Source organism: Poecilia mexicana, unplaced genomic scaffold, assembly GCF_051168715.1.
Source record: "Poecilia mexicana isolate PSO_F unplaced genomic scaffold, ASM5116871v1 scaffold_3, whole genome shotgun sequence".
Classification (NCBI taxonomy): Eukaryota; Metazoa; Chordata; class Actinopteri; order Cyprinodontiformes; family Poeciliidae; genus Poecilia; species Poecilia mexicana.
Window position 1 is genome coordinate 36,651,700 of NW_028263372.1, and position 23,260 is coordinate 36,674,959.

Genomic DNA, 23,260 nt, shown 5'->3' on the forward strand with positions numbered 1-23,260 from the left:
GCATAAAATTTAAAGCCACTAAAGGATCAACTCTGTACTTGTTTTCTAGCATAGAAAATACTCCTAGTTCAGTTGATCTGTTTTTTGTCTCTGCTGTTTTCTTAAACTGAAAGACGGAAACTTAGTTTGATAAAACGGAGCAGTCAGTGGCTTCATCTAGGAGAGAAACAGACAATTTTAAAGGCTACAGGATGAAAGAGAGACAGGAAGTTAATCACAGGAAGTTGCCAAAGCAAAACATAACAGACCAGGTGTTGCTTCTATGCAGAGTAAGAAACAGAGGGAACCTACAGTTCAAAGCCGAAATAACAGCAAATACTGGAAAATTGGAGAGTAGTAGGAGAAAGCAGCATACCTCCAGAAGTAGCTCAGGATAGCCAGTTTTAAACTGTAGCTATGTGGAGGTAGAAATTAACAGTGTTCTTCACCTCACATTAGGTCATAATGTTATGCCTGATTCGTGCATATTCAATTCTATTGACGTCAGATCTTTAAAACTGTCCAGCAGAGCTTTGGCCTATAGAGGGCGCTCTGTTTTTACAGGTGTGGACTGCAGTAAGCCTGTGTTGCCGGCGGGGGGCGGTAACGAGACAAACCCTCTGAAACCGGAAGTGAGCCGTCCTTTTATTGTGCTGCAGTGTGAGCGTTAGCTGTGAACATGTCCGGCATGTCTTCAGCCCAGCATCTCAGAGAGTTCATCAGCGAGCGGCTGACTGCCGCCGCGGAGGAAATCTTCTCGGTCTTCCAGAGAACCATCGCCCAGTACGAGGAAGAGCTGGACCGCCAGCGCAGACTGCTGGACGGCGGCTTCCAGAGAGCAGGTCAGGAGGTCCGGTCTTAGACCGGTTCCGCTTCACCGCTTTATCTGACACACCGACAGAGAGCCACCCATCGTGGACTGGATGGGTGACAGGCAGGCAAACTACCGAGTAAATAAACATCTGAGCTTAAAAAAAGACAACACAAATATATAAACAGTTTTAATCTGTTCTTCAGGTTATTCAACCATCAGACTGGCGAAAAGTGTTTTTCTAGAGTTTCAGAAACTTACTAGAAATGTGGACTGTAGACGCTGACATTAGCGTTAGCTGCTACGTATCTAGCATTTAGATGCTACTTTAGCCCTAAAAAGCTTCGCTTATAACACAACTTGAACACACCACTCGTCCTTTCCATCGTCCAATCAGATTGTTTTTACAAGCAGAAACGAACCCTCAGTGAGCCAAGAAGAGCAGCTGCGTTGTTGTTAGCAGATCTGCACCAGATTTACAGACGTATCAGAAACACGCAAATACAAAGGTTCCGGTTTGAGACTTTTGGATATTAAATAAATAATGTTGAACATTTTTAACGCCTTCAAATTCACGTAATTAAATAATTACGTGAATTTAAATGGAATTTAAAGGATCTAAACATCCCATAATTTCTCTGTAAGTTCAGGTTGGAAGCTGAAACTCCACCTCAGCAGATGCATCATTTGCTACAAATAATCGAGCTAAAGGATTGCTGCTGTTGATTCTTTGTCCAGAAAATTTTCTTATTTTAAAATGCAATTATTTGCATATTTTAATGTATTCAAACGTATTAAAAAGACTTAAGTAGATAAATAACAAATCTGCAGACTGTGCCAATTTTTTTTCTGATTAGTCATCATAATAATTGGTAGAATAATAAGATAATGAATAGCTGCAGTTTCACTTTGGACCATGAGCTATTTGTGGTCCTTAGTCTCCACTTGGATGATGGACGGTTGGAGGACGGGTGGAGCCAGCTTCTCTTTCCTCAAGCTGAATGTATTGTTGTCTTTTCCAGATTTCCCTCGGTGTTCTGTCAGGACGAAGCAGATCCCTGCTGAGCTGCAGCTCCAGAACCAGCAGGACTCCAGTTTGGACCATCCACAGATCAAAGAGGAGCAGGAGGACGTGTGGAGCGCTCCGGGGGACGGACAGCTGGTCCTGAAGCAGGAGTCTGACGTCCTGATGGTGGCGCCGTCGCTCCAGGAGGGAAACCTCAGTGAACCAGAATCGGACTGGATCCAACAGGAGAGACCGGATCAGGACGGAGGCTGGACGGACAAATCCGGGCCAGACAGAGACACGGAGCTGAAGGGCAGCCAGGACAGGACGCTGATGGACAACTGTCCCCTGTTGGAAAGTAAGAGAGACAGAAGAGACGGAAAAACCTCGGAGAACTCAGAAAGCACGACTCACTACAGAATCCACACAGGTGAGAACCTGAATCGATTATCTCTAATAACTCATCCAATACTGCAAAATACGAAGCTTTAAATTCATGAAATGTGTCAAAACTGAGATTTCCCACGATACTGAACACATCAACCAACTGCCTGAGCTTTGATGCAGATATTCTAGTTGAATAAAAACCAGAGAAATGTTGAGGAAAGTTGGGATTATTTTCAAATTCCTAAATTTCTTGTTGGATTCAAAACTGGAACTTTTCATTTCTGATGTTTATCTCAGAGTTATTGCCACTTGCTGGTCAAATGAAGGTAGTTCAGCAATTTTCCCATTTTGATACATCTGGGGAAGATTTCTGGTCTAATTTGGAGACATTTGTACATCAAATGAAAAATATTAAAATTACAAAAACCTTGAAGAGTTGAAAACTATTAGATAAATAAACAAAGCAAACAGTTGATCAATCAGATTCTTTGATCCAAAGCTGCTGGAAATGAAAATGTTTTCAATCCACATTTAAAGGAACCAGCGGTTCTGTTCTGTATTCTCTTCGGCCTGCAGCATCATGTGAGACGGGCTTCATTATATTACATTATTTAGGATGCAAGTTTCACAAGGACATTGCATTTATGCCTCTCTGCACCATGATACTTTCTGTGTAGAACTTTGACCCACTGGCCTCATGAATAGTCACCACTCTAGTGGTTTCATGACAGTTTGCACTCATGTAAGTGAAAACAAGATTAAAAAGCTTCTATAGCAACTCTCATCAAAATAATGGGCACAAACACACTAGTTTCATGTTTGAATCTGATGTGGTTACAGCTTTTGCTTCATAAGGCTTCAAATTCAACAATATTTTCCATTAGAAGCAAAGTACAATGTTGATGGAGATGATTTACTCATTTGAGGACATCAAGACTATATTTCATTATTTATTATGCCATAAACATGTAAATACTTACAAGAGTTTACAAATAAACAGTGTTGGTCACCGCTAACTAAAACATTAGTCCTGCTAACGCTAAAGCGCTAACCACAAACATTAGATTTGTTCAGTCTAAAGAACTATATCAATACAGTATTCACTGAAAGCTAATGCTAGTCATGTTGACACCCACCATATGTCAATAACACGTTACATCGTTATATATCATCCTTTACAGGGTCAGCTCTGTCATTACACACCATCTGCACTTTAAATGAAAACATTTATATAGCTAAATGTTTTCAAATTTAGCAAAAACGCTAAAGTGCTAAACTGAAAATTAGCTTCGCTATTAGTGGATTAGCCTAAGTGTGCTCACCGCTCAAACATTTATTGTAAGAGGCATTTGCTCACACATTTTTTTTGATAGGTCTGAAAATATTTCAAACCATTCACAATCATAAATAGTTCATGCAGGTGGTGTGTTTGTCTAGCCAACTAATCATCTAACAAGCTATGTCATTTATTAGCCGCTTTTCTGTGGTATAGATTTTGATTTGAATTTGGGGTTGATCTTATCATTTCAGAGAAACTTTCATTGTCAAAAGCAGAACAACTGCTAATGGCCATGGTAGACAACTCTGAGGTTGAAGATTTATCAGATGGAGAAGACGACAATCCAGTTGTTGATGAAAATGTTCTTGATTTTGGCCTCTTACCTGTCGAACAACTGTCTGATGATTCCGAACATGATTATTTGCTAGAAGAGGATTCAGATGATGATTCACTGCCTGATGCAGAAGAAGATGATCACTACGGCAGTGAAGATGGTGACGGCGAGACCAGGAGTGAACTACGACATCCACAAGCAAGCAAAGAAGAGCGTGGGGAGCCAGAACCCAAACGCAGCAGAGAACCTGCTGAACATGGCAATCGCTGGAACTTTGCTCCTTTCACCCCAAACCTAATGCAGTTTCAGGGTGAAGATGACGACCTGAAAGACGTGCGAACCGATTCGCAGCCACAGGAATACGTGGAGCAGTATATAGACGCTGATCTGATGAGACTTCTCTCCCACTGCACAAACGCCACATCACTGGCGAAGACAGGAAGATCTCTCAATACTTCTGTTGATGAGATCTATCACTTTTTTGGGGCAGCTATTTTGATGTCTTGCATTCATTATCCAAAAACACGGATGGTCTGGTCAAATGCTTTGGGAATCCCTGCCATCAGTGATGTAATGTCACGTGATCGGTTCTTCAAACTGAGCAGCAATCTCAAAATTGTTGTTGACGATAACGTTCCAGGAGATGAGAGACAAATCGACAAGTTGTGGAAGGTTAGACCTTTCCTGAACCGCTTACTTGAAGGCTGCTGCCTTCAGGCTCCACCAGAGTGTGTCTCGATAAAAGAGCGGATGATCCCGTTCACTGGAGCCTGCCCATTCCGACAGGATGTGCCACTAAAGGACAATACAGTTGGCATAAAGAACTTTGTTCTGGCATCGGGAGATGGAATCGTCCTGGACTTTGAAGTCTACCAAGGTGCAGAGATGCTGAGCTCACAAGTTGAGGACTCAGCAGGTTTGGGATTAGGAACTTTGGTGATCAAACGTTTGTCTGAAACTTTGCCTTCTGGTACTAAACTGTATTGTGATCGATTCTTCATGAGCGTGCCAGCTGTGGATCACATGCTGAGGAAGCAAGTGTACCTGACTGGCACAGTGATGAAGAACCGGGTCCCCAAAGCAATGAAGAAGCTGCCAAGTGATTGAACCCTTAAACAGCAAGGAGGAGGTGCTTCTGCAACAGTTACAAGGACAGACGGGGAGCTTTGTGTTATCAAGTGGTATGACAGTAAGCCAGTTGTCTTGCTCTCTGCTGCTCATGCAGAAGAGCCTAAAGACACCTGTCAGCAATGGTCAAAGAAGGACAGAAAATATGTGACTGTTATCCGGCCAAGCATTGTACGAGAGTACAATACCAATATGGGCGGAGTTGACCTGTTGGACAGAATGAGCATCCGCACTAAGAAGTGGACGATCCGCATGTTGATGCACTTCACCGATCTGGCTCTTCTTAACAGCTGGCTGCTGTACCACCAAGACATCCAGGAAAACAAGAACCCAACAAAGGCTGACATGAAGTTTCTGGAGTTTCGCATGGTGGTGGCTCAGGTATTCCTCACCAAGCACAACATCCTAGAGGCTCACATTTCATTGCAGAGAGGCAGAATGTACATCCTCCACAGTCCAGGAAAAGAACGCGGATCACCCCTGTCCCACACGTCTCTGTTCGAACTTGTTCTGCTGCTCATCTCCCAGAGGTGATAGACCTGAAGAATTCGATGCACTGCAGAGGCAGGGGCTGCTCCGGGAAATCCCGGGTGCGGTGCATTAAGTGCAAAGTGTTCCTCTGCTTGCAGAGTGAACGCAACTGCTTTGCAGCGTTTCACATGGGTCTGTAGGCTGGTTCAGGAAGGCCACACTGCCTGTTGCAGAAGTTTTGACACTTTTGTTGAGTCACATCTGACTGCACTTTTGAAAGTTTCCCAAAGGCCAGTATGACGGTTCTGGATATGCAGACTGCTTTTGGCAAGTTTTCTGCTACTTCAGTCGTTGGGTAGCCATTCTAGTTGCCTTAAAAACATCCTTTGTTTTATGCTGTAATGTTTGAAATAAACTTGTTTTGTAAGTTTTTAGATAATTGTCTCTTTATTGTGTCTGTAGGGGAGACCGACCCGGAGTCGTCATACAGGGATGTATCCCTCCTGGGTGGCAATAATTGGGTGGAGGGCAATAATTGTAGTTATGCTCAGGACAAGAGAAAGAACTCTTGCCAACTTGATGATTTGCTATATTCAGACCTTTGCTAGCTTGCTAGTTAAATATTTAGTTCTACATTAAATATTTCCTCCAAAATACAAAGCTGACATTTTATAAACAAATTAACCTTTTTTTTTTTGTTAGGCCAGATAACTGAATTTTTTGCTGTTCATGTTTAGCTGTGTAACTTTACAAACGCCACCCCAAGGCTATGTTCATATGGAGGACCAAAACTGAAACTTTTATTTCTTATGTCAGTTTTGGTCCTCCATACGTTCATGGTTTCTACGAGTTATAGTTGCAAAGTCAACGACACACTTCAGGCTGTTGTCCACTGTCGCCCCCTGCTGGTTCAGGAGAAGTGAAGTCAATGACTTGATGCTCTGCTGTGCTTCCTTAGAAACTTTTACAACTCATTTAAATAATAAAGTGAACTTAATGCACGGTTTGATAACCAGGATCAGCTGGAACTGATAAATTAGAATATTTTTGTCTGTAAAATGCTTTGAAACAGCATGTTGTGAATTGGTGTTAAAGAAATAAACTATTCTAATAAATTGAAGTGGATGAAAGTCAAATTCCTGACATAGTCAATCTGCAGCTGCAGTCCAACACTGCCACTTCTTTGACTTGAACACTGGGAAAATACAAGCCAGTAAGCATGGCTAAACATGGAGGAAGATGGTTTGTTATTAAACCATCTCTGGAGGTCAAGAGACTGTTTTATTAACGGAGGACAGAAACCCAAAAACCTGCTGCAAAAACGGCTTCTTACCTGAAGAACTTTATGCTCACAAACGATGACGGAGAGCTCCTTACTGTGTCTGTTGCCATTAGATAAGCTGTCAACTCTTCTTCATCCTTTAAACATTCAGAGGTTTTTGGCCTCTTAGCTGTGATAATAAATATTCTCTAAGTTTGCATATGTGCCAAAGGACTGAAGGGGGCGCTATACGTACATTTTCATCATTATATACTTTTCTGTAACTACATTGTATCTGTCAGCTGCAAACCTTAATAGCGTAAAAATTTGTGCACAGCAGCAGAATTATCCTTGAACTGAACATTTTGTTTCTCCTCCAGACTTTCCCAAGCATTTTCTCTGGAAGGAGGCAAATATTCCCGTTGGCCAGGCAGGGAACTCCAGTCTGGACCGGGAGCAACCAGAAGCTCCTGAGATTAAAGAGGAGCAGGAAGACGTCTGCGTTCGTGATGAAGATGAACTGATGGTGAAGCAGGAGGTCGATAGCTTCCTAGTGACATCTGATTATGAGGAAACTGACCACAGTGAGTCAGAACCAAACCAGAACACCTTCCATGCAGCTGAGAGGCAGGATCTGGAAGGAAACTGGGACAAAGACTCGGGATCCAGCCAGAATCGGACAAGTCAAAGTAATGCAGCAGACGATCTCCCTCCATTCGATAGTGTCTGTAATTCTGACTCTGGTAATAAATCGACAAAATGTTCTGTCTGTGGGAAAACCTTCAGCAGCAACTTCAAAATGCGGAAACATTACAGAATCCACACAGGAGAGAAACCATATTCCTGTAAGATCTGCAGGAAAGCTTTCCGGGAGAGCAAGTACCTGTCAGTCCACATGAGAACTCACACTGGGGAGAAGCCATATTCATGTGAAACTTGTGGGAAAAGCTTCAGTCAGAACAGCCATTTGAGTTCCCACAAGAGAACCCACACAGGGGAGAAACCACACCCCTGCAGCACCTGCGGGAGGAGGTTCGCCGAAGCATCGGCGCTCAGGAACCACATGCTCACCCACACTGGAGAAAAACCCTTTTCCTGCCATATTTGTGGGAAAATCCTACGGTACAGCAGCAGCTTGTCGGCTCACATGAAGATCCACACGGGAGAGAAGCCGTTTGTGTGCAAGACGTGCGGGAAATGCTTCAGCCACAACAGCAGCCTGATTTCCCACATGAGGATCCACACTGGAGAGAAGTCATACCAGTGCACGACATGCGGCCGCTGCTTCAGCCACAGCACTACGCTGCTGCGCCACACCCGCAGCCACACTGGGGAGCGCCCGTACTCCTGCGCCACCTGTGGGAAGTGTTTCAACAGCAGCAGCCACCTGAGCGTCCACATGACCACCCACACCCGGGAGAAGCTGTACTCCTGCACTATGTGCAGCAAGCGCTTCAGCCACGGTAGCAACCTGGTGCGCCACATGAGGACGCACACTGGCGAGCGGCCCTACTCCTGCCAGGCCTGCAGCAAGCGCTTCAAAAGCAGCACTCACCTGTCGCGACACATGAAGACTCACAGGAAGGGTCACAGTCCGGAGGTGGAGATAGTCCTGGAGGACGGCGGCGCTCCGGCCGCTCAGAGCTAGCGCTGCGTGGTCCAACTGAAGACGTTCATTCTGCCACAGCCAATCAGAAAGCTTTAGAGCCAGAACTCTGGTTTTTTATAACTTCAATACTTTTGGTTGTTTAGTGTGAGCCGGTAATTTCTCACAACATAACAGGAAACAAAAAAAAAAAAAAAACACTTTCAAGTCCATCAGAAATCATGAAGTTTTTAAGGGAAAAGAAGTAAAAATGTTTTATATGCATGGAAAACTAAAGCGCGCTGTTGTCCCGTTTCTGAAAGCGTTTCGATCTCATTTACAGCTGAAAAAAGTTTGATCTCTGAGATGAAGCTGAAGTTCATTTTCCAAAATGCCAAAAAAAAAGCATTTTTTAAATTTAAATATTTAATTTACTTAATTTGCACATTTTTATTTTTTAGCTTTTTTATTTATTTTTCAAATTTTAGAAAATTTAAAGTATTTTAGCTTAGTTTTTGGATATTTTATTTTTTTAAGATCTAACTTGTTCTGTTTTTTTATACCTCGGTCAGAGCGTCTTCCTCATCGTGTTGCCTTCAGGAATCGTGGGAACTTTATACACTATTTAGACTGTTTATGTTACAGATGGATCTTCATTGAACAATCAGAAGATAAAATTAACTTTATTGATCCCAGAATTGGGAAAATATTGGCATGACACACAGGAAACAGACATTATGCTCAACATAAAATATAAGTAAAATATAAATTTCAGTATACTGAAGTAGAAAAATATTATATAAAAATGTTTACAAATCCTGACCGCCTGTTTGGTCACTTCCATAAACATCGTCTGTCCGTCTGATGGAAACATCTGGAAGGTGAAACACACTGACAATGTCTGACAGGAAGTCTGTTTTGTTGTTTTTGTTCTTTTATTTTGAAGACCACTTACCTCTGAGGACAACTTCCTGAAGGAAATGACGTCACCTGGAGGGAATTTCCTGCTCAGACTCATTTTGTTTAGTAGGTTATCTAACCTGTATCAGTTTGTGTGTTGTGCATATAAAATAGCAGCTTGTATATCTTTATAAATTCTTTGTTTTAAACTTTATGGCTGATGTTGTCCACTTCTATGTAAGGCTGTTGGGTCGGATGTGATGAGATTTATGTTAAGCTCTTCCTGAACTGCTGGTTCTGATGAGACCGGATGAAAATCTGATGAAAATAAAATAAAAATCCTTAACTGTGGAATCTGCTGACGTTTGTCACCTGCTTTCCGCCAAATGATCCTCATCCTGACCGCCGGTTTTCATCACCAATAAATATGAGATGTTTTCATGATTATATGACCCTCAGTGGAACCGATCCAAAAGGCTCCAAATTAAAACTCCTTATCTCAATGGTATTGCTTTTTCTATGAAATATCAAAATGTTGGAACAAAATTCTGAATCGATGTCGCCCGTCCTCCTGGGTTTCAAAAGTTACACAGTTAAAAATGAATAGCAGTTTTCACCATCTGGTTCATTCATTTATAAATATCAGTTCAATGTAAATATTTGGCTTCAAACTAAATAAATAGATAAGTAAATATTTACCTCTGAGCTAAATATTTAGTTTGCTAACTAAAAGTTTGAGGCTTCAAACAAATTATTTAGCAGAGTTAAATATTTAGTTACCAAGCTAAAAAATTAAGTGACATGAAGTTTCTGTCTGCATGTTGGTACTCGTCATTAAATATTCATAAACAATGTTAATCCTGGACAGATTGATGGTAAGTATAATTTTACACAGACTGGGAATTGGTCTTTTTTAAGGCACTTGAATATATTGTTTTGTGTGAGCAGTTTGAATCACAGAATACAAAAAAGAGTTTAGATGCATAAAACCGAAGCCTCAATGGTAAAAGACTCACGTATGTGCCAGTGTGCGAATCTAAAATTTAAAAACTTTCTAAGCTCATTAGCATAATTTTAAAGGTTAAATTTGGATCCAAAGTCACACCTGCAAAGACAAATTCATCCTTATTTTATTTTCTTCACATTTAGCTATATGAATTTTTGAATGAGTTATTTTCCACCTATTTGGGGAAAAATAACCGTCTTTCCTGCATTTAATGTAAGACTAGAACTCTGCATAATATCAGCAAACGTCTTCAGTGAATGACGGAGGTGTCCAGATTTGCAACACCATTGTAAAGTTACACAGTGAAAAATTAACGGCATTTTGGATATTTAGTCTGACATAAGAGGAAAAGTAATTACTGTACTCTGACTGAGCTGTAAGACCTGGAGTTTCCGCTAGAGGCGCTGCAGCAGGTCTGGACTGGGCACCGGAAGTTAACCGAGAGCTAACGCAAGGCGCTATCAGCTAGTTAGCTGTGAACATGTCCGGCATGTCTTCAGCCCAGCATCTCAGAGAGTTCATCAGCGAGCGGCTGACTGCCGCCGCGGAGGAAATCTTCTCGGTCTTCCAGAGAACCATCGCCCAGTACGAGGAAGAGCTGGACCGCCAGCGCAGACTGCTGGACGGCGGCTGGAGGCCGGAGGTTCGGCTGGACCGGACAGGTGAGGACGAACCTGTTGCTTAGACCCGTTTTAAGATGATCCAGAGCAGAACCAGAACAGGTGGGGTTCGGACATGTCCTGGTTGTTCATATGAATCTGAGAGATAAAACCAGAGTTGGATGAGGCAGCAAAGATGGGACGAAAGTAACAGTAATTCTATTTATACTGCAGAAAGAGTGAAAAAGTATTGAGTACAAGAAAAAAAGCTAATAAAGTTATAAGTAACTGAGCGGACTATCTGATTTAATATTGAGAAATTAGGTTATTTCCTCGTGGTGTCCTTAAGGAGGACCAGAGGGGGCTGCGGCCCACGGCTCATCTTTTATTTATTTATTTGTTCATTTCATTCATTTAATTTAAAATGAAAATGTAAAATAACAAAGGAATGAAGGAATAGTTTGAGGAAAAAACATCTTTTATCGTTTACCCTTCTCTCAAAAGCCAGTTTACTACATTGTAAGCAACTAGCATCAAGCATCCATGCAGATACATCAACATACACAAAACAGGCAGTGTGTATCTTCAAAGATGAAAATAACATCTTTGTGATGATAAAATATCAATCAAACTGAAAAGTAGGTTTTCAGTTTGACTGAAACTAGTCTTAAAAGTAAATATAACTAGTTAAAATGGAGCAGATAAAGCCATAGACATAGGAACTGGGGGGCATAAGGGGGGCGTTTCCCCTCAATGATGAACTCGTTCCGACACCCTTGGATAAAACCATAATCGGTCTAATTTTCTGCTTCTGAGTGGACCTGCATAATTAAAACTCTACTCGTTCTCTAAATGCCGCCTGTGAAACATTTTACTCAGTTTCTAAAAATTCAAAACGTTTTGATTTGTTTTTGCAACTTAGATAAAGTCCAGGTCAAACATGGACAGAATTTTTCTCTCTGTCAACAAGATCTGACAAAATAACTCGGAAGAGTTTATTTATTTCTATTGTTTTGCTTTTCCAGATAAAATTAAAGTATTTAAATTTTTAGTTGTCTTTGTTTTGTTTCTCCCTGCAGAACTTCCTGTTCAGTTCCTGAGGAAGGAGGAAGAGGAAGTTCCTGCTGACCAGCAGCTCTGGAAGTCCAGTCCGGACCGGGAGAAACCAGAATCTTCCCGGGTCAAAGAGGAAGATGATGCTCTCTGCTTCGTCCGTGATGAAGAGCCGCCGGTTCTGAAGCCGAACGCTGAAATCACCATGGTAACGTCTGCTGATAGCGAGCCAGAACCCAGCAGGGACCGGAGCGTGTCCGAGTCGGAGACCCGAGAACCGGCGGGAAGCTGGAGTGACGACTCGGACTCGGCCAGAGATCGGACCGGGTTCTGGAGCAGCCAGCAGGAAGGTCAGGAACCAGACGCTCTGACTCCAAACAGTGGCCTGCTCGGCGCTGCTGCCGCCGGGGTCAGAGGTCAGGACGGAACCTGGATCGAGAAGGAGTTGGAGCCGAAGAGGAGACGGGTCAGGACGAGGAGCAGCGGTTCCGGCCTGGTTCCGGGTGGACTGGGGCTGCGGCCCGTTTCCTGTGACGTCTGCGGGAAAGCCTTCAGGTGCAACTCGGAGATGAGGGTCCACTTGCGCGTTCACACAGGCGAGAAACCGTTCTCCTGCGACGTCTGCCAGAAGGCGTTCAGCTTCAAGGTCAACTTGTCCGTCCACATGCGGACACACACGGGAGAGAAACCGTACGCTTGCCAGTTCTGCGAGAAACGCTTCTCGGATCACTCATCACTCCGGAAGCACACCAACGTTCACACAGGAGAGAGGCCGTACTCCTGCGCCGTCTGCGGAAAGCGCTTTAGCCGCAGTAGCCACATGTGGCGGCATGTCAGGGTCCACGCCGGAGAGGCTCCGCCCACCTGAGGCTCCGCCCACCCCAGGGACAGCTGCAGGTGAAGGCCTGACCCAGTCAGTAGGTTCGGTCCGGGTCCATAACTTTGATTTGTTTTTATTATGTTTTTGTTGAAGCAGCGACTGGACGAGTCGTTCTGGATTTTACAGCTGAGACCAGAAGTTCACAACAGCCAATAAAAACCAAAAAAAAAACACATCCACCATTTTTATCTCTACTCTTGTTTCAGAATCACTGAAATTATTTCTGTTTGCTGAACGACTCAATTATGAGAAAAAGAGTTTTATGGACTGAGCTTAACGCGTTCATGTTGATTAGTTAATTACATAGATTTTAACGCATTAAAATTTGAACACAGTTAATCACTTTTTTGTTTTTTGTTTTTGTTAATTATAAAGGTTCAGGCTGGAACCTTCGTATTCGCATGTTTCCGGTACAACTGTAAATCATGAAACGGGAAAACCATCCAGGTTAGCGGGAATGGAAACCAACGATGAGCTTCAAGGCCAGGCCAAGGAAATTCAATTATGATAATGAAGTTATAACGCTACGAAAATAATCGCACCATTACCTGAATAAAGTAATGAGATGACAATAAAGTTACAATATTATGAGAATAAAGTCTGAAAATTTGCTATTTTATATCTGTGGGTTTTTTTTTCTTTTAGTCTGAAATACCAGTATTTTCACCTATTTTTATATTTTTCTCTGACATCATTTTAAATGTCCTCACCTCCCTAAAGAAATGGCGTAAATCATTTTTTGCCAAAAGTGATTTTTTTTTTTTGGCAAAGAAAATGATTTTCTTTGCCAAATCATTGGCAAATCATTTATACCATTTTTTTTAGGAAGGTGACTATTAAATCTGATGTTATAACAGCTTACATATAGTACTTGAGTTGCATTTTTAATAAAATACTTTTTTTTTTTGCCTTATTTTAGTCATTTCTTGGACTAATATTTTCTAATTGAGTAAAAATATGTGGAAGCAGAATAACAAAATTTATATACAACTAACTGATCATATGATCAATCATTTAATATTGAAAAATTATATAATGAGATGAATGAAAATATAAAGTTAAGTGGAAATTTTGGTATTTTAAGAGGGAAAGTGACAATGGTTCTTCTAAGTAACTAAAATAAAATCAATTTCCAAATTCATCCATCCATCCATTTTCTATACACCCTTGTCCCAAGTGGGTCAGGAGGTGCTGGTCCATATCTCCAGCTAACGTTCTGGGCAAGAGGCGGGGTCACCCTGGACAGGTCGCCAGTCTGTCGCAGCAGTTTCCAAATCAGTTTCTTTCAATATAAAACTTATGAAACTTTAACAAAAACTGCAGGTGTGTCTGTCTGGTGAACGTTTGGTTAAAAATGTTTGTTTTTCATTAACTGGGTAGAGAATCCAGACATTTTATTCAAGAGTAGAGATACTTCATAGTGAAACTACTCAAGTAAAAGTAAAAAAAACACAGCATAATAAAGTAAAAGTATTTTTTTTTCCAAAAATGTACTCAGGTAAATGTAATTTACTGTTGTTTGTGTAGACTTTTCTTCCTAGTGATTATTATTGGCCATAAAATTAAAATGCTATTTATCTGCGCCGCATGTTTTGGTGATATTCTCATTTATTGATGGGAAAACATTTTGTGTTGGAAGTTCTGAAGATGTACATCCTGCATCCCGCCGGTAGAGGGAGGTGTTGGCAGCCCCGCCCTCATGTGACACCCAGGCGGATGTAAACAGCAGCCCGCTGCTTCGTGCTGCAGTGTGAGTGTTAGCTGTGAACATGTCCGGCATGTCTTCAGCCCAGCATCTCAGAGAGTTCATCAGCGAGCGGCTGACTGCCGCCGCGGAGGAAATCTTCTCGGTCTTCCAGAGAACCATCGCCCAGTACGAGGAAGAGCTGGACCGCCAGCGCAGACTGCTGGACGGCGGCTGGAGGCCGGACTGCGGCTTCCAGAGAGCAGGTCAGGAGGTCCGCGGAGCTGGTTCCGACCCGGTCCACGAGGCTCGGATCTGAGCTTCATGGTCCGTCTGTCAGGCTAACGGGGATTGTTGTTCCTCTGCGTCAGAACAGCAGGCCTGAATCCGGCCTCCATCTTTACTCTGACCGCAGAATCAGGGGGTCACCAGCTGATCCACAGCACCAGCTCCCTCACTCGGTGCCCAGGTGACCCGGTGGACAGCTGCTGGCAGAACATCCCGACTTATGGCTTTAAATAAAATTTACTATTTTTTCATGCCAGATCCGATTAAAAACTATAAATTAGATGACAAAAAATATTTTAAAAATTGACTTTTATTTCAGTCATTTTTCTGAGTTGTACAATGGAGTATCAGGGACAGGCTGTGAGAATTGATGTTTTATTAAAGAATATAGTGATAATATCAGCAGAATGAAGACAAATTTTTACCTGAAAACGTCCTAAAATTCTGAGTAAAAAAGTCGCTTTGATATGAGCAGCTCACTGTTAAAAGATGAAATATTTTCTTGTTTGTAAAATCGATACTTCCTCATTTAATTTTTTTTATTTTTCCAGTTGGAGTTCTCATAAAATTATTACTTTATTATTATTATTAACATTATTATTATTATTATTATTATTATTATTATTAACATTATTATTATTATTATTATTATTAACATTATTCTTGTACTACTATTGTATTCTTGTAATATTGTGATTGTAATGCTTTATTCTTGTTTTATTACAAATGTATTCTGGTAATATCAATGCTTTATTTTTGTATTATTATGACTATTTTGGTCATATTAGCGCTTTATTTACATATTACAATTCTATTCTTATAATATTATGACTTAATTCTTGCAATAAAAAATAAATGAATCTTAATCTGGCTGTAATATTCCATTGTGAATCAATAAAATCACAATAAAATAAAAACAGTTTTGTCTAATTTGATAATAATTAAATCGCAAATCTTTTTTTATATGATGTATGAAAGTGTCTGCATATGAAGCTCTCCAGTCTGGTTTTCTTGCAGTTTTCCTTCCAATGATCCAGATTTTCCTCAGATTTTGTAACATGATCCGGATCAATAGTCCTGAAAGTCTCAGCTGATCAGCAAACATCAGCAGGTCTGATCATATTTCTGGAGAATCAATCAGCTCATCGATTTCCCACGTGTTTATGGAGCCATTTATTAGTTCATTTGTGCCTTTATGATGTTAGTGATAAAAAAGCTGTTTCATAAAAATATAACAATTTTATACCTAAATATTACAAAATAAAATCAAAGTTAAACAGAAGCAATAAAAGGTGTACATTTACCAAAAAAAACAAATAAAATAATTTATTTTATTTCATTCTCTCAAATGTTTACACACCTATTAAAACTCCAGAGCTTTTAGACAAACCTATATTAAGGTTTCAAATTATTCAACCTAATATGAAATTTAATTCATTGGAAAAAAGCAAAAGATTTTAATAAAAGGTGTTAAATAATTTGGGTTCCAGTTACCAGTGGACCAAAACAGAGTGTTGCCACTGTAATTATTAATGTTTTAAAAGCTTCCTTTCTTCCATCAGACCTGCTGCGACAGTACTTGTGCAAAAAGCCAGAGATTCCTGCCGCACCGCAGCTTTTGCACCAGCAGGGGGCGTCGGCGCTGACCCGGCAGCAGCCAGAACCTCCGGAGCTTAAAGGTCATGAGAGAGCAGAGAGTTTCCTCAGATTTGAACGGAGGGGCCTGGAGGAGCAGCTGGTTCTGAAGCAGGAGGTGGACGCCTTCACGGCGCCTCACCCAGACGGAGGCCGCAGGGCTCCAGAACCGAAACACAAGTTTCCTCTGGAAGGAAGAGAGCAGATCAGAACCAGAAACCCAGCCAGCAGCAGAGAGCGCGGCTCCACCTCAGAGAACCGAGACCAAACCCAGAAATCAGAACCAACCTTCCAGCAGAACGCAGAAACAGGTGAGAAGCTTCAATCTGTGAGAAGGTTCACCTGCAGCTGAGGAGGATGACCAGTAGGGGGAGCCAGTGGCTTCGAACAGCTCAGTGAGGTTCAGCGGATCAGACGGTCAGGATCTCCACCACTTCCTGCACCAAGAACAGCCAACCTGCAGGTTTTCTACAGGTGAACTGTAGGTGGAGCTCAAACATTCTGCTCATGTCTGCAGAACTGCTTAAAGGGCCAGTAGCACGTAAAATCAACATTTTTGATCTTTCCATCATGTTATAAAGTTTTTCCCTCGTTAAAAACATTTCTGCAGTGTTGCTTTGATTCTTTCATGTTTGAGAAATCCTTTAATCTCCATGGCAACCATTCAGCTGCAAACTCCTGGGTCGACCTAGTCCTGCCTTCCAGTCGCAGCTCGTCCACCACTCAGCACCTTCAGACTAGCCAGCAGCAATTAGCAAATGCCTGGTGGAGCTGCTGCTCAGAGCAGCGCTGGTAAAAACGATGAAGGGTTAATAGATGAGCCAGACATTTAATCAGTTTCTTTGTTTTTCTCCTGCAGATGCTCCACAGCGTTGTGTCTCCTTGGAGGCGGAGCCTCCTGAAGACCGGAAGGAGCAACAGGAAGCAGAACCTCCACAGATTAAAGAGGAGCAGGACGAGCAGCTGGTGCTGAAGGAGGAGATTGACTCCTTCACCGTGACGTCGGCTTATGAGGAAAGCGACCAAAGTGAAGCTGAAGGAAACGCCGAGCAGAACGTTTTCCTCAGCTTCCAGGAGGGAAGCTGGGAGCGAGAGTCCGGATCAGCAAGCAGAACTGACCCGATGCCACGTCTTAAACTCATGAGTTACAGTTACAACCCGAGCGCTGAGAATCCGAGCAGCGTCGGGACCAGCGACGGACCCTCAGGATGTCAGCTCTGTGGGAAAAACTTTGGCAGCGACTCAGAATTAAAGGAACATTTTAAAATCCATGTGGTGGAGAAGCCGTTTTCCTGCAATGTGTGTGGAAAAGCTTTCAAATACAACATCAAGCTGCTGATCCACATGAGGACGCACACTGGGGAGAAACCATTTTCCTGCGAAATCTGCGGTAAAGGCTTCAGCCAGAAGGTCAATCTGAACGTCCACATGAGGACGCACACGGGTGAGAAGCCGTATCTCTGCAAGACCTGTGGAAAGAGGTTCTCTGACCAGTCTGGCTTTAAACGCCACATGACCATCCACACGGGCGAGAGGCCCTACATCTGCAAAACCTGCAACAAAGCCTTCAGGTACAGCGTCCACCTCATGGTCCACATGCGAACGCACACGGACGAGCGGCCGTACTTCTGTAAAACCTGCGGCAGAACCTTCTCCGACCCGTCTACACTCCGGAAGCACACCATGACCCACACAGGCGAGAGATCCTACTCCTGCCAGACCTGCGGGAAGTGCTTCAGTGACAACAGCAACCTGCTGCGGCACATGAGGACGCACACGGGCGAGAAGCCGTATTCCTGCGAGATCTGCAGCAAAAGCTTCAGCCAGAGCAGCAACCTGATGCAGCACATCCGCACCCACACGGGTGAGCGACCGTACCCCTGCGGCATCTGCGACAAGAGCTACAGCCACAGCTGCACGCTGCTCAAACACATGAGGAGCCATTCGGGCGAGAAGCCGTACTCCTGCGAGCTCTGCGGCAGATGTTTCAGTCACAAATGCACGCTGCTGAAGCACATGAAGATCCACACGGACGGCGGCGCTGTGCAGTCCTGAAAGCCCTGAAAGCATCACGTCAAGAGGCGAGCTGGTCGGTTAGTCCGCTCACATCCTTTAAATGTTCCTATTCTAGTTTTTCTCCATTTGTTCATCATTTTCTGATATCTTCTCTTTTCATAACTGAACTTTATCATCTCTGGGACAAAAACTGAAATGATTTGTTGATTTACTGTGGAGCTGCAAATGAAGCAAAACATGTTCAAAAGAAGAAAAACCGACGACTCAAATGCTGGTTCTCCTCACTGCCAGCACCAACATCACACACACGAAGAAAAATATTAAGAATATTTGTATATTGTAATTTGTACGATGCTTTTTCAAGTCTGAGGATTCCGAAGGACATTCAGTGATTCACCACTGATGGTTGCAGACTGACAGAGGGGTGAGGCAGCCCACCAGAGCGGGTTCCCACCAGCAACAGTCAGCAGTCAGTGTTAGGCCCAGGCTACCAACAAACATTTAATTATGAGAATAAATTCACAAAATTACGAGAAAAAAGACATAGTGTTACAAGAATAAAGTCATAATAATATGAGAATAATGTAATTTACCAAATTAAAGTTGTAATAATACGAGAATTTTGTGAATTTCTTCTCGTAATTTAAAAATAACTTTCTTTTAGTCTGACCTGAACAATGTTGCTCCTGTTTTATCTTAATTCTGACTTTTTTTGGCAACCCTCAGTTTTGTAGTCTTCTACAGTACAATCATCATCATCAGCCTAAACTGGCCTTCCTCAGGCTGATCTTCATCATCATCATCATCATCATCATTGTCGTCGACAGACTGGTGGTTAGCTGTAGCATCTTCACCTCAGCTGTTTGCTGCTCCACATTTACAGACATTTTTTTTAAAGTGATATAACAAGCTAAAGACAACCAAATATGTTTTAGTGGGATGTTTTTAAAGAGTAGATGTTAATATAACACACCTGGGCGCTGCTGAGAAACCCCACAGCTGCAGGTTGGACCAAGAAAACTGTTTTATTGCTGACAGTCCGATTCACTGTGAGCAGAGATGAATAGCTTTAACTTCCTGCTGTGATCTGAATGATTGTGAGGATAATTAGTCGACAGGTTGGGCTGATTTGATTGGGATTGTTTAAGAATAGTAAAATATCGTCAACATAGTGACACATCTGTTGAATGCTCTGGTTTGGATTTCTTCTGTGTGATTCGGTGATGTGAGCGACTTACAAGGCGGTGAAGATCGGAAACGTGGGTTTAAAGGCCCAGTCCTCTAAACGTCAGCTTCAGGTGGTTTCTACGTCGCCATGGTGAGGTTTTCACGTTGTGTTGTCTAAAAGGATTTAAATCAGACGGAACGGCGTGAAGGTGCCGGGTCAGGCAGAATGGCGCTGGCCTCACTGATTTCTACTCAGATCAAACATCTGAAGGATTAAAGATGGTGGAGCTCAGAGTTTTTCCCTTCAGGTTGATCGTTTTCAACGTCTGCAGTTTGAGTGTTGGATGTTCAGTAACTCACAGTTAGAGCTTCAGGATCTGCAGGCTGAGAACAAACAGGATGATTGAGTGCATATGGATCTACGTACATTAAACTGGTTTGTTGAATGAAACCAGTCAGGCCTGAACCATCAGAACCTGCTGACCACAGCCTGGTTCTGACCTGTGATCCTTCTGTAAGTCAGCTTTCAGAGCTCCCTGTGTGATGCTTTAACACTGAAATTGAAATATTTCTTGTTCAGTGCCTTGACCTCCTGGAGACCCTTGGACATCGGATGATCCAGACACACGTGACCCCAAACACACGTGACCCCAGACACACGTGACCCCAGACACACGTGACCCCAGACACACGTGACCCCCAAACACACTTGACCCCAGACACACGTGACCCCAGACACACGTGACCCCCAAACACACTTGACCCCAGACACACGTGACCCCAAACACACGTGACCCCCAAACACACTTGACCCCAGACACACGTGACCCCAAACACACGTGACCCCAGACACACGTGACTCCGCCTCCTCTTATTGGCAGGAACATGTTATTATTTGCTTTTTTTTCAGAGTATATCTAAAGAAAATGCAGCTTGGGAAGCTGAGATACCTCAACGTCACTGAACTCACTAATGGTTGGTGCTGCAAAGCAGCCAATCCAAGAGAGCCATTGATTCAGCTTGGATCTGACTGGCCGAACCCCTACAAGAAGATCATGACTGGTAGAGCTAAGATGGTTTCCAAAGTGTGTAATGGTGCATATTGAGGTGAATTTGAAGGAGTCGTGTGGTCTGGCTTAGGTTGTGAAGCTGGCAGCAGCAGCAGCTTCACCTGGAAGAGGAGCAGCGAAGCGCAGAAGCTCTGAACGATGAAAACTTTCAGTGGGATGGAGCCCAGAGGCCGCAGCGGCTGGTCGATGTTTTGAGGTGCCTCTGCTCCTCTGGGTCCGACCCGCTGCAGACCGCCGGAGCTGATTGGACGAGCCAACCCAATCAGCTGGCTCATCCAAGCTGATTGGTCGAGCTGCAGGATAGCAGCTTCTTCTAGACCTCAGTGAGGAAATTCAAATTCAAAAATACTTTATTAATCCCAAAGGGAAATGAAGTGTTGCTGTAACTAATTAATTTGGATTCTTCAAGTAATTATTGAAGATGGTGGGAAAGATATCCTGCAGCAGTCTGTAGTGCACTGAATCTGAAGAAGCCTCTGACTTAAGTAATGATCATCCTGAAATGTTGCTTCATTTAAATCAACTTATTTAGATAAAAATGATTTTTGTTCGAATCCTAACAGGATGCTTCATGTAGTTTAAATTATTTTTATTTGTGCTTTATTGTTTTAAACTCTTGCAGTTTTGGGTTTGACCTGCAGGAAACAAGATTAAACAACAAACATCATCACTAAATATTTTCTTTATGGTCCTTATAATTAGCTGATATTTACTACAGTCCAAAGATCTTGTAGTGGTTTTGCTAAATTTGTGACTTATTGTTCTATTAATGAAGTTTATTATTCTATGACTTTATTAATATAATTGTTATATTTATGTACTCTGCCAAACATTTCCAGGGACTTTATTCTTTCTGAGGATTCCCAGGTTTAACTCAGAGCTTTAATGAAAGCTTTAAGCGCCACCTAGTGGATGCTTTTAAATGTTCAGACTGACTGAAGGACAGGCTTTAGGGGGCTGCAGCATGGAGCGGTCGGTAGCCCTGCAGCAAGAAGGTTGTGGGTTTGAATCCCAGCCTGGGGTCTTCCTGTTTGCATGTTCTCACCGTTCATTCAGGAGTTCAGCTTTCCCCATCTTCCCCTGCGACAGAGACGGATGTAATCCAGAGGAAGAAGCGATTGTAACTGAGACCAAACAGTTTCCTGTCTCTGTAGATCAGGGGCGTCCAAAGTCTGGCCTGGGGGCCAAATGTGGCCCTTGTGTGGCCCCCAACTGCAATTCAAAAATTATACAAATTTGGCCCGTTGATGCAGATGGAAGATTTTAATTTGTAATTTTCTTACAATGGAAATTTTAAAGTACAACACAAATTTAGTCTTTTTATAACTAATATTTAACAAAAATAAAACCATGTTTATTTAAAGACTTTTACTGAAATTATTTACCAAAATCAGCTTTTATTTAATCTATTAAATGTTAGTAAATATTACAAGTGTTTTGAAAGAAAGAAGTCCTGTTATTACTGAAAATAAATACATTTGTTCAACGGAGCAGAAAAGAAACTGAAAACTAGATGCTTTTCTTTTAATACAGCAAACATGCTAAATTTACAAAGGTGCATTTTCACCATTTTAGATAGAAAATAAAAAAACCAGTAAATTTCCAGAATAAAACTCTGAAATGTTGAAAGTAAAATTTTCTACAATAAACTTGGAAATTCCTGAGTTTCAAATGTTGGAAATTTTCAACTTTTGAAACTTTTTTGACATTTTTTCTAGAAAATTTCTGAGACGAATCTCAATTTATGAGTTTTTGGTGGAAATTAACTATTTTTATTATTTTATTTTTTTATCTACGACAGCCCTAATATCCTATCATAAAAATCACATTCAGGTTTTGGAACTACAATAAATATCCATAAAAAAAATCTGTTTTTTTTTATTTCCCTGATTTAAGTTCTTTTTTTTTATTGTCCCACGTGACAAAAAGTTTGGACACCCAGTTTAGATCATCGCTGTTTGTTTTCCGTCTTGTCCTGTTATCCTGAACGTAACCATAACGACGCTAACAGGAACTCGGGTGAACCCTTTGAACTCTGACCTCTGGAGTCTAAACTCCTGTGAAAGTAGAAATAGGTGAATCAGTAAATGCTGCCGTTCAAAGTCTGGGAGGTTTTCCTTCAGCTGTTTGTATGAATTAATGTTTCTGGTCAAAGTGATGACAAAATCAGATGAAGAAAACTGAAAAACGATTTCATAGGAGGACAAATCCAGCCAAACCAACGGGTCTGCAGCAGCAGCAGGACTGAGCATCTGAAGAATCTCAAGTGTTTCGGCTGTTTTGCAGTTTTCTGCAAGTTTCTTCCAGATTTGTGGTGCATAGAAGCTGAATGCTGCTTCTTCACGTTGGGTTTTTATTTGTGAGAGGAGGCCAAGTTTAGCAGGCCAACATGGTTTATCTTTCTGATGAATTCTTGTATTTTGTTCTTTTATTTTGTTTTTATTTCTCTGTACAGTGCTTTGGTCCACTGTAGTTGTTACAATGTTCTTTATAAATAAACCTGGGTTGGTTGGTTATTATTTATTGGGATGTATTTGTGACCAAATATTAAACTATACAGCTATGAAAACTGATTTTTTTTTGCACTAATACAAAGTAAACTTCCCAATTAAATGTAAAATAAACTACTTTAATCTTTTTATCTATGAAGAGACTATTACATTTAATGACCTTCTCATTCTTAATTAATAAGCAAATGTTGAAATTCTACCTCTACGCAGC

The 23,260-nt window shown here is 41.9% G+C and overlaps 1 protein-coding gene across 1 annotated transcript; it reads left to right on the forward strand.

Annotated features, from left to right (window-relative positions):
- Positions 1-98: 98 nt before the first annotated feature.
- LOC106905292 (uncharacterized) lies at positions 99-21,902 on the forward strand. The gene is made up of 9 exons (XM_088004649.1): positions 99-821; positions 1,813-2,226; positions 7,037-8,303; positions 9,601-9,646; positions 10,617-10,809; positions 11,826-12,665; positions 14,435-14,629; positions 16,214-16,597; positions 17,146-21,902. The coding sequence occupies exons 1-9, from the start codon at positions 659-661 to the stop codon at positions 18,339-18,341; spliced, it is 4,698 nt and encodes a 1,565-aa protein (XP_087860775.1). The 5' UTR covers positions 99-658; the 3' UTR covers positions 18,342-21,902.
- The last annotated feature ends 1,358 nt before the right edge of the window (positions 21,903-23,260 follow it).